Raw genomic sequence first — 12,774 nt, forward strand, 5'->3', positions numbered from 1 at the left:
CCTTCCAAGAACAGTTACAAGCATGTCGTGATGGGTTCTTGTAAGAAGCTCAACATCATGGTGCTGGCTTTTTCCCATGTAAACCTGTCGAGTTTTACACAATTTACCTCGTTCTTTGAATATAATCAGCTTAAAGATTAAAGAAAAACAAATAAATGAAGTATCATTCATGGTACTCCCGTGGATGATGACACAACATTTCGACTGGAATCTGCTATCTGGTAACACATAATAATAATGCATGTGTAGAATCAGCAGTAATGCAACTAAAACAAGCGACATAATCATTGTGTTAACGAAGAAGAAAGGCCTTCTTCTCATGCCCTGATACTCTTTCTGGGTTTCGAATTGAGGATCGAATAGTTCAGCTGGGTGTCTGTGGGGGAACCTGCAACTCTTTATCACACACCAGAAAGGAAGCTCATATCTCCTCTCCACTTTCAACCACAAGAAATGTGTGAAAAGAACGCGTATAACAGCAAACACATATGGTTCCCACCAACAAAAGCTATTCTTATGTTAGGCAGAGCAGCAAGAAAAAGAACATGACATTTGCAAAATGAGTTGGTAATTTACTAGCTACATTAATCATACGCAACTTTGCAATGCTTAATGGAACGAAAGCACTTGAATAAAAAGGAAATGTGTTCTTTGCCATATAGTATAATTGATCAAAGAAAAATCAAATCAGTTCACTAGGTTTGTCTCTTTTTTTAAAGAAAAATTCTGAAGTAGAAGCTTCTAACTTTCAGGCAATGAGTTCTGTGATTGGCCTAGTTGGTGTGACGTGAGATCACTTTTCCTCTACTTTTGCCATGTTGTAGTTCTCATCATCAAAGTGCAATCGCAGTGGCTCATTATGATTAACAATTATTTACAGAGATCACCCTTAAGCTTCAGTCTTCGGTTCAGTTGTCAATCATTAAGCAGACTTTCTGCTTTCTTTCTGGTTGAGAATCTGTTAGCTGACTCTGATAAGAGATTGTTGAGAGACATTCCGGTCCCAGCGGTTTTCTTCTTTACTTCATACCTGTGCTTAATCCTGTCATAAAGCTTGTAACCGAGAAATGCAGGGAAAGTTAATAGCTCCCTAATATCTCGGCCCATGTCCTCTGTCAAATACACCATCTTCTCCTCCAAAGAACTAGGATTGTACTGCAGTATTTGAGGGTGTTTCTTGCTCATGTAAAAAATATCTTCATAAGAAAGTCCGTAACTCAAGAAGAGGCCGATTTCCTTTTGCATATTTTCACAACTAGTTCTGGTGACAGCACTCAAAGCGGCTGCAAACTCTTTTGTCCTATATTCATACTCAATCTTTACCAAAAACCCGAATTTATGAGCCAGGTTATCTTCAAAGGAAAGGGCCACAAACAAGGGGGCCTTGTCAAGAACTTTAATATGTCATTAGAATCAAGTCCACAGTGCTTGAGAAACTCGATTCTAGGACGCAACTTCCTCTCTTTGCTGGCACTAATCACATTCGGAAACACGAGAATGATCTTGAATATTTCCCTGTCACTGAGACCAACATATGATTTCATGAATTCCACATGCCCCTCCATATGCTCCAAACTATAACTCAAAATGGCGGGCAGTTTGAGCAACACCGTCCCAGTGGCATTTGCTTAGCCTCCGCTGAGTTCTTCAAGAAACTGAATTTTTGGAGAACCCAAATCATAGTTGAGAACTGAAGGACGCCTGACTATTATTTCAATGCCATGAGTTTCAAGAAATTTATGTTTATTTCAATTTCTTCAACAGACTTGCAGCAAATGGCTTTGTTCAAGTTGACATTGTTGAGAACATGAGCTATCTTCTCCCTGGGAACTTCATGACGAATAAGCATTTTAACCTTATGATCAAAACCAAGCAAGAATCTCGCAGCCGTTGTAATAAAGAGACGTTCAAGTTGTGCTGGCTCGACCTTTCCTTCTAATTCATCACGATCAAAACTAATCACTGAATCAATTTCCTCGGCAATTAGCACACTTGGACATTTAATGACCAACCGATAAAGACCAAACCCATTGATACCAACAGACCGTAAAGCAAGAAGCCGGGCACGTATTCTGTCCAAAGACGTCGCACGAATAACAGTCAAACTTTGAGAGCAATAAGAGTTTTGTCAGAACCTATTAAAAAAGCTTAGAATAGTTGGGAGTACGATAAGTGTTTGATAAATTGCCAGAGTGTCGCACCCCAAAATTTCGGGTAAAAATATTAAAAATTCATTAAATAATTAAATGTGTTAAATTGAATTTTTATTAATGATTTTAGGTCAAAATGTAAACCAAAGATGTTTCAAGGACTAGCTCCATAATTTTTCCATAACCAAAAATATCATCTGACAAAAAAATAAAATAAAATGATGTTAGGAAGCTTAAACCCATGACCTAATGGATGACCACTCATGCCTTAGCCATCTAGCTTAAATCACTATTAATGATAATAATAATAGAAATATGTTTTATTCGTTTAAGCTCAATTTTAATAAAAAAAATCAGAACCCATATTCTCGTGAAATCTCAAAATCCCCCAAAATCCCTAGTCGACCCCTTAACCGATCTACCCCGCTCCGGCTGCCATTGATGTGCCCCGTCGCCACCAGTTGAACCGGCATCCTCCCGTAACCGTCCCCAACCGTCATCGACTCCAAATCGATTTTCGTTCATCGTGAAAGACGTGAAGACCGTTCTTGTTGCTCCATCGTCAAATCATCTCAGTCCAGTCTCTGTTTCCGTCACCGACCATTCCAGCCTGACCAACGACCTCCCGCAACCAAAACCCCTCTATCCCCTTGTCGTGGATTACCGTCGTTCGTCGTGAATCGGAGTTCGAGTATTCATTGAAATCTGCCGACCACTGTTGTTTTCTTCAATTTTCGACCGAACCCGATCTTGTTTCGCCTCACCACCCCCAACTTTGGATTCCCCATCACTGTCCGACCAAAACCTAACCGGGTACGTTATCCACCATTGCCGTTCTCGCTATCCGTCATCGGGGTAAGCTTCAAATCGCTTTTATTTGACTACCTCACCATGTTTTAGCTTGATAATATGTTGATTTAGGTCATTTTTGGTGTTTGGTTGCTTGTAGAATGTTCGGTCGTCGTCCCTGACCCCGTCCCCATCGCCGCCGTCACGTGCGCGTGGGGTTCCTCCCCAGTTTTGGAACCTCCTAGAACCGATTTAAGCCAACTTGAATCGGTCTGAGATAACTTAGACTGAATTGAGTCAACATGAACCATTATGACCCGTTGACTTTGATCTGCCCGTTGACTTGTCCGTTAACCAGACTCGTTGACTTTTACTTTAACCTTTGACCAATTTGACCATTGGCTTTGACCAAAAACTCAAATTTTTTGAAAAGTAATATTTTGTGTTTTTGGACATCATGAGCCTAAATCCGAAATCCGTTTTGTCAAATTCGAACCTTAAAGCCTCCGAATTAACCTGTTAAACTCGAATATGCATATGTAATTTAAGAATTTATTTAAGTGATTTAATTAAATGCATCTAATTTGAGGGTTAATGACTAAATTATTATGCCGTTTAATTAAGGTACCTGTGATTCTCCCGACCGTTCGTTTGCTCGGCTCAGTTCCTCTCGACCCGCTCATATGTGAGAGCACGTGATTACTCGTATAGTTTTGCAACCCTATTAAATACTTAGTTTAATGTACTACTCCGATAACAATTTTGTTATGATATGACATAGGTTCTTGTACAGTCGTAGAGCGTAATGAAGCTGGTGCTCGATAGATCTACCAGACTTATTCATTTTGTGAGGTGTATTCCTTGTGTGCTATATACATATATATGCTTTAAATACATGTTCGAAATATCATGTGCACATGACTGTTTTACCTGATTTGCAATATGGCTAGCTGACCTGATTTAATTTCGCATGATTTATCTGTTTCAAGCCTAATTTCTGATTTACTGAAGTTTTAAGACTGCTTGTCTTATTCATGTTCTCTGGTTATTGTTTTTACTAAATTGATATCTATTTGAGCTCTGATTTCCATGCTACTGTTAGTTACTATTTAAAAATAATTCTCTTTGGGGTACTCTGGGATCTAGTATGAAGTCTCTATAGGTTCAGCTTCAATCAAGCTGGTAATTCCTCGTGCAGGTTCAACACCGATCAAGCTAGTAATTCTTTATGGACCTAAGGTGACCCTTGGGTGGGCTCTTGGGGTCTAGTGGTAAGACCTTATGTGTAACACCCCCAACCCGTATCCGAGTTCGAGGTGTCACATTGACTTTTCAAAACTCCGTTCTTTACAAATCCACTAAAATCTTAATTTCATCATTTAAGAAAATGAGTATTTTACATTAATAATTACAATCAAATTGTTACTTTAAAACTATCAGAGCTTATTCAATTTAAAATCTTGTAACTACATGCCAGCTAACTCTATAAACAAAATATATATGTTCAATATGTTTCTGATCTGATCATCGTATGGAAAATACTGACATGTCTTGCTTCTCGCTATTCCACTCTTGTTTCTCATGCATACGTGTGAAACAATCACACGCTAAGTCGTTGACTTAGTGAGGCATAAAACATATAATAAAACTCTAACTTGTAGTCATGCTTGAACAATTTCTACTAACATATCACATACAAGTATCACACCCACATATACATATACTAATTCCTACTATGCACATTTCATATATTCATCTATAAAATAATTATCCATATGCGCACATATCATCCCTCACTTCATAACTTTATCATCTTATTATCATACTTTCACATACATACACATCATTTTACCAAACAATCATATAGTATCACGTAGCATTTTTCTCATATTATATCCTTTATTTTAGCCCATGCATACATGTGAGAACTGTAGATATATGAGTCTATTGAGGTTGTGCACTATGCTATCACCACAGCTCATATGGGGTCCCACTAGGGGCTATGAATTTATCCCAAATGACCACTATAAAATGTCCCGAAGGACCACTGTATGTCCCGAAGGACCTATGAACCCTCGACTCTTGGCATGCCAACTATACCTCTAGCTCTCTTTACACATAACATGGGTATTAGTAATCTATCATGTCACATATTCACATGTACATATCACTGTTCATATGATTTCATATTCATATGTCACTTATCTTATAACACTTCCCATGTGTTCATATAACATGTATATCATTTTCATCTCTTGTTCACATATGTTCCTGTATATCATATATATCACATATGCACACAGATCATTTTCATATTCACATAGATCTTATCACTTAACTTATCCTTTATACTCATTTAATTTCTGAACTTATTTTATATTCTCTTATCATCACTTAGTAGTGTCTTTAAAGAAATCACATAGCACATACAAGAACAAATCAATTCATATAAATAAGCATACACACACTCATATTAAACACAAGTTACTATTTATAAATTCATACGCAACACTATAGGAAATAGACTTGTCGCAAGTCTTATTTCCATCAACCATCATATACTATCGAATATGCACTCACCTTGGCCTCACTAAGTTTTGATCCCCTCTTATGATTTCCTTTCTTTCGATCGAATCTTAACTTGATGATCATACCAGAACTTATTCGTGTTCGATATCTACATAATCATACATTGATACATATTAATATCCAATTAATATACTTTAATCTATCATTTCTTAGACCAAAAGAAAGGTTTATTTCTATTTCCCCTTGAAGTGCATTGATGCATTCTACAGTGTATCGATGCATCCCTTAACATGTACATCGATGCACTCCTTATGCATCGATGCACTAATTGCATTCGATGTTTCCATTTTTAAGGGGTGCATCGATGCACTTCCTGTACATCGATACACACTGAACAATTTCTGGAAATTTACCCTTGATGCATCGGTACATGATGAATGTGTACCGATGCACACTAGCCTAGAATTCTAATTTATGCCCGAAAATCCACTCTTTTCAGCTTAATTACTTCATATATCATCCCCTTTCTTATTCTTAACTTACATACTCATATTCAAACTCATTTCTATTCATTAATCACCTCTTTAACATCAAAATCCTATTCTCCATATGTAATTCAAGAATTACACTAAATTTTCAACATGTTCCAAATTTAATTCTATTGCTTCTAACTTCTTAATTAGACCCTTGACAAGTCAAATTCATCCTTAGAACTTCAAAAACCTTTTTATAATAAAAGTTCATTTATAAACTCTTAATAGAAATTCCTTTCTAATTATCTCTTCTTAGTGTTTTAAACTTATATAAGCTTTCCTTAAGCTTATATAACCCCCAAAGACTCAAATCCAACTTAAAAATTCAAGAAATCAATAGCTAAATCAAACTTACCTTTGCTCTTGGCTTCCACGTGAATAAGAAGAAAGGAGAAGAAGAGAACTCTGGAGAAATCTCACCCTTTCCACGTGGTTCCCTTTTCTTATAAAGGAAGAATAAAAATCTTACTTGTCAATTGACCATTTTACCTTTTAATTCATTCCATAATTACTAAATAACCTTCATCATATATTTCCAATAAATCATTGAACTATTCAATTATCCTACTTTAATCACCAATTTCTGAAATTTTTCAATCTAGTCACTAACATGATATTGAGGATGTTACAATATGGACCCTTAGGTGGACATTTATGCTTCAACTACAATAAGACCTTATGGACCCAAGGTTCTCCCTTTGGTCAGCACCTACGCCCTTTGAGCCTAGGATAAGTCCTTATGGATGCAGTTCTGTGGAACTGCATATGGCGTACGGTTGGAGGGTTGTTATGTATTTTAAACTACAACTCTACCATCGTCACGTGCGTGTAGGGCTCCTCCCTAGTTTTGAAACCTCCTATAACAGGATCGAGCCAACTCGAACCTGTCTGAGTCAACTCAGACCTGTTTGAGTCAACTTAGACTGGTCTGAGTCAACTTAGACCGAATTGAGTCAGCCCGAACTGACCTGAATTAACTCAAACCGGTCTGACCCATTGACTTTGACCTGACTGTTGATCATACCTATTGACTTTGACAAAAAAGTCAAAATTTTTGAAAAGTTATATTTTATGTTTTTCGACTTCCTGAGTCCGAATCCAAAGTCTGTTTTGCCAAATTCGAACCTTAAAGCCTCCAAATTGACCCGTTAAACTCGAATATACATCTAATTTGAGGGTCAAAGACTAAATATTATGTCGTTTAATTAAGGTATATGTGATTCTCCCGACCGTTCATCTGCTCGACCCAATTCCTCTCGATCCGCTCGTTTGCGAGAGCCCATGATTACTCGTATAGTTTTGAAACTCTGTTAAATACCCATTTTAGTATACTAATCCGATAATAACTTTGTTCTGATATGACTTAGGTTCTCATACAGTCGAAGAGCGTAGTGAAACTGGTGCTCGATAGATCTACCAGACTAATTTGTTTTGCGAGGTATGCTCTTTGTGTGCTATATACATATATCTATTTTAAATACATGTTCGAAATATTATGTGCACATGAGTATTTTACCTGATTTGCAATATAGCTAGCTGATGTGATTTAGTTTCGCATGATTTATCCGTTTCAAGCCTAATTTCCGATTTACTAAAGTTTTAAGCCTACTTGTCTGATTCATGTTTTTTGGTTACTGTTTTTACTAAATTGATATATGTTTGAGCTTTGATTTCCTTGCTACTGTTAGTTACTGTTTGAAAATGAATATCTTTGGGGTACTCTAGGATTTGGTATGAAGTCTCTGCAGGTTCAACTTCGATCAAGCTGGTAATTCCTCATGCATGTTCATCACCGATCAAGCTGTTAATTTCTTATAGACTTAAAGTGACCCTTGGGTGGGCTCCTGTGCCCATAGTGCCTAGTGGTAAGACCTTATGAACCCTAAGGTACTCCTTTAGGGTGGCTCATCTGCTATGTGCATTTGGTAAGTCCTTATGGGTTTGAGGGCACACCCCCTCAGGTAGGCACCTATGCTTCGACTAAGATAAGACCTTATGGACCCAAGGTGCTCCCTTAGGTTGGCACCTAGGCCTTTTGAGCCTAGGATAAGTCCTTATGGATGCAATTCTAGGGAACTGCATATGGCATACAGTTGGAGGGTTGTTCTGTATTTTAAACTACAACTCTACTATCATTTTCATAATTTTGATAATGAATCGATTTTGAAACTTATCTGTATGTTTTTATTTTGCACTGCTGGAACACACTGAGCTCCCTAGCTCACTCCCCCAAACTTTTATCTTTCAGATACTTTTTGATAGGCGACCCAAACCTGACACTTGGAGGATCGACACATTCGTACAATATCATTTTGTTGTAATGTTTTTATCTTCCGAGTTGCATTTATTTTGAGTGATATGTGCCTATATTTTGAAAATACTTGTTTTACGACATATGTTATTTTTGTTACTAATGTTAGATTTGCTTCGATACTGGTTATAAAATATTTTATTTTACTCAGTCCTTAATACTTTAATTTATTGAAATTGAAATTTAATGTTATCAACTATATTTTTAGAGATGTTTATTCGTAATATGGTTTTAAACTATTGAAATATGTTTTGGAAAATTTTTTATCGTAAGGGTCTAGGGGTTACACAAAGAGATTGGACTACAAACCCTTTTCCCAGTGAAGAGGGATGGCCGTGTCGACACAGTTACATTGGATGAGAAAACGATTAGGCGGTTGGGGACACTTGAATGGCCTGAGTTCAGTACCCGAGGTGTTGTTAACACTTACCAGAGAGAACCATTGCCGTGAGCGGGCAGTTGGAAAAGCACAAAGAAACGGGGGATAGTAGTTTGGGTGGACTAGTAAAGGTGTGAGAGTTAGAGAAAACAGAAAAGGAGGAAAGACAAGGAATCTGTAAACATGGCAATCCCAGTCACCATATTTGGGATTGGATGAGCTCAATCTCACCAAACGTTGGGGCTTCGAGTGCTTGAAAATAGATGGCAGGCCTTGGTCGTCACAATGGTCCTGCTCCCTCAAGATGATTCATGTTAGCTGAAAGGATGGTGAGCCTGTCCATGGCCAAATAAGACCTCCACCGTGTAGAAAATAGAGTACCCTTTTTATATCAATTAGGCGAAGGGATCACTTGGATGATCCCGTTTCTAACTCAATCATTCGGTCAGCAAAACTCCGTTTCATTTAATTTTTTTTAATTCAATTTGATTTAAAAAATTTGATTCTTTAATAAACTCAACTTGATCTGATTTTCTAAAAAATAAAGTTGAAGTTATAATAAGATTAAAATAACTCAAATTTTTTAGTAATTAATTAATTACTTTTTAAGTTTGAGTTAAATCTCTCATCTTTACAAGATATATGTACATTACATATGAAAAGATATAAAAAAATACATGTATATCATATATATACATATAGAAAGTTGTTTAAAATGAAACCAATTAGTATCACAACACTATAAAAATTTACAATTAAATTTAAATAGAGACTTGAACAACTTGAATAAAAAAATTTTAAATTATAAAATAAAAATCGTTAACTCTACTAACTCCAAATATTTTTAACTCATCGACTAACTCCAAAAATTTAAAAAAAAATTATATTTTTTTAATTCAATCTTATGTTAAAAAATTGACTCTTTAATAAACTCAATTTGATCTGATTTAAAAAAAATAAAGTTTAAGTTATAAAATGACTCAAATAACTCAACTTTTAGTAATTAATTAATTGATTAATTTTCAAGTGTAAGTTGAATCCCTCAACTTTACATGATATATATACATCACATATGAAAAGATATAAGGAAAAAAATATGTATATCATATATAGCTATAGGGAGTTGTTTAAATCGAAATTTAAACCAATTGTAACACTCGTTAACTCTGAACAATGGTTCCTATCTCTCATCTTGTGCATTAGGTAATTCCATAATTGATTCCGTTTACAAGGGAAAAACGAGCCTCTGATTGGAACATCCAACATGACCATCTTCTCAAAACCAAATATAAATTCTCATATTACTTTTCATCAAGTGAACACCTTACCCACAGGCTTGAAGTTAGGGGCCAATTTCAGCCGCAAAACCTCAAACAAAGCCATTTGAATCCCATCCATCAATAGGAGTAAGGCACACTCAAAATAGAACCAATTGCTGGCTCAACCGCAGAATTGGCTATTTTGCCAGACAGGCTTGATGGATTTATAACGTTTTATATTTCCTCTGAGTGTCCTTCAGGGCAAGCTTTCCTCCATTTTTCTTGCCTGTAGGAATAGCCTTCATAAGGACAACAGAAGAACCTCCCTTTCCCGATTTCCGAGGTAATCTGGAGAAAGGAAACCTGGATGAATTAAATTTCAACCACATTCAAATCAAGTATATTAAAATGATTGATTAATGGAAGAAAATAAGAAAGAATGAAAGAAAAAGAAACTGTGGTAATTTGCTGGTTTGCTTGCCTCTTTCTAAGAACTTGGGTAAGATCATCAGCTGCCTCATTGTGAACTTCTTCCCTTTTATCATCTGGAGCATTCCATCCCTTGCATAGAAGATGAATATATAAACAAGTTAGAATTACTTTTCATTAACCTCTTGATGGTTAACACACTTGCTGACAATGGTCGCATTCTCTCCCCTGCGTGAATCATCAAAAAGCTATCAACATACACATATAAATGACCGATCCATAAAAACCATATTCAACTGGTTGTTCAACCGAAGAACACATACATATATAACCAACGTTTTCAGTGAATAACTAAAAGGGTCAACTTTTTTATAAGAAAACAAAATTTACTTCCACCAAGGAGCAAACTGAAGATCAAACCAAATGCCTCGAGGAACTCAAAACAATAACTCAACAAGGAGGAACAACATTCAGGATAGTTGAATTCATATAAATTTTCATTGCTGACTGAAAAAACTGAATACCGATAGCCTCTAAATCTCGGGAAGAAAAATTGTAACTAGATTTTCATGTCAAAACTACACATTTATCACGACTGGCATAAATAGCACAAGTTTTACACAGAACTGAAAGCATACTAGAAATTCAAAGGACGCGTCTCCATATGAAAGAAGCTTTTATAAGAAGCTCAATAACCAAATTGCTATTAGTGACCTTCAGAGTACAGAAAACAATAAATAAAAAAAAGGTACTATCTCTTCTGTCATTTCTCAGAACCAAAATTAAATCATTTGCATCTTAGAAAATCTGAACCATGCAGTCACTTTGCGCCATAAGTTTAATTAGTACCTACCTATATATTGAGCTATGTTTTGAATTAATCACCAAACATCAAATTAGAATATCCCCGTGGAATTTAATAAAACAATGCTTGAAGAGAACTAAACAAATCATTTATCAGATTCAAGATCATATGCTGAAACATAAAACTGAATACTAGTATGTTACTCAAACTCTTCATTTGTACAGTACTCATGTCCAATTCACATCTTGACATAGCTCCCATACTGTCTTATAAAAAATCCTCCAAATATAAGGAAAAAAATCGGAAAAAAGCACAAATATACCCATATCAAATACATACACGTATCCAACACTGGCACACCAGACTAAGTTACATGGGAACTCTATCCCCTCTTCAGCAGAAGAGGAAAAAAATGCATCAAGAATAGCTTAAGTTAACAGCATGAAGAACAGCCAGCAACTGTGGAAAGAACTAGAAAACAAGCAAATATGATATTGAGCCCAGGGTTCTCAATGTTATAAGGTAACAAGTTAAGATAAATAGAAAGCCAAAAGTAATATCTTCAGTGTTTTGAACAGCTTAAAACAACATCATACTTAGACAGCTTCAATCAAACCAAGAAAGTGTACCAGAACTGTATCCACTAGTGTGCAACATTATCATCACTCCCATTTAAGTAACCCAGAAAAATTTACCGGAATAGTGTCCAGTTGTGTTCTACATTATCATTATTCCCATCTAAGTAAATTCATTAGCTTACATAAACAACATAGAACATTGAGTCACAAGTGCAATACTGAACTCTTCAATGAAAAAATGAAAACAGAAAACAGAATGGTACTTGATTACTAATGACTGAACTTTTAAAAGCTCTCACTATGCATATCAATACACAAAGCTGAATCCAAGTTGACAAAATAGGCGTGATTGATTTAAAAGAATTATTAGAAAGGACATGAAACCTTAAATCTTACATGATTTGTAGGCGATCCACATTGTGTTCCACTAGTTTCTATCAGCTCCAAACTCGAAATCTTCCGTTTCTTATTACAAACACCATTGTCTTCAAATGGAGGAGGTGGTTTCCTCTTCTTTCTACCAATGGTGCGTGACTTTCCTTTCTTGTCTTTAACTTTCCAGATATTTTTCCTCCTGAAGATAAACTTGTCAGATTTCCATGCCTCGCAACTCGTGTCTATTACCGTAACTTCACTTCTCGAGTACCCAACCAGTTCCCTCTCTCCTTCTCCTTTGTCTTCTGCTTCTTCTTCTTCTTCTTCTTCTTCTTCTTCTTCTTCTTCTTCCTCCTCCTCCTCCTCCTTCCACGTTGTTATTTTCGCTCCTTTGTTCAGATTCCCTTTTCGCTTCTTCCCTTGAACTCGACGACCTCGTTGAAACGAAAATGTCCTTGTCTTTTCTCACGTTATCCGAACTGCTTTTCCATTCCTCGATAGAATTAACGTCGGGGGTATTGAAAATGCAAATTCTAGGGTTTGTCTGTTTCCTGGAAGATTTTTTCTGGGAAAATCTGGAGGTTGGGGCTTGTTCGCCCATGTTGAAGAGCTCCGACAGGACATTGGTCATTATACC

At 36.2% G+C, this 12,774-nt stretch overlaps 1 protein-coding gene and 1 pseudogene across 1 annotated transcript; both read right to left on the minus strand.

Annotated features, from left to right (window-relative positions):
* Nucleotides 1-906: 906 nt before the first annotated feature.
* Nucleotides 907-2,650, minus strand: LOC120124979 (annotated as a pseudogene).
* A 7,244-nt stretch (nt 2,651-9,894) lies between these two features.
* On the minus strand, nt 9,895-12,768 carry LOC120124981 (helicase SWR1-like). The gene is made up of 4 exons (XM_039143516.1): nt 12,646-12,768; nt 12,159-12,596; nt 10,432-10,511; nt 9,895-10,313 (listed from the first exon to the last, which is right to left on the minus strand). The coding sequence occupies exons 1-4, from the start codon at nt 12,766-12,768 to the stop codon at nt 10,175-10,177; spliced, it is 780 nt and encodes a 259-aa protein (XP_038999447.1). The 3' UTR covers nt 9,895-10,174.
* Between the last annotated feature and the right edge of the window lie 6 nt (nt 12,769-12,774).

Source organism: Hibiscus syriacus, unplaced genomic scaffold (genome assembly GCF_006381635.1).
Source record: "Hibiscus syriacus cultivar Baekdansim isolate YM2019G1 unplaced genomic scaffold, ASM638163v2 tig00110429_pilon, whole genome shotgun sequence".
Lineage (NCBI taxonomy): Eukaryota > Viridiplantae > Streptophyta > Magnoliopsida > Malvales > Malvaceae > Hibiscus > Hibiscus syriacus.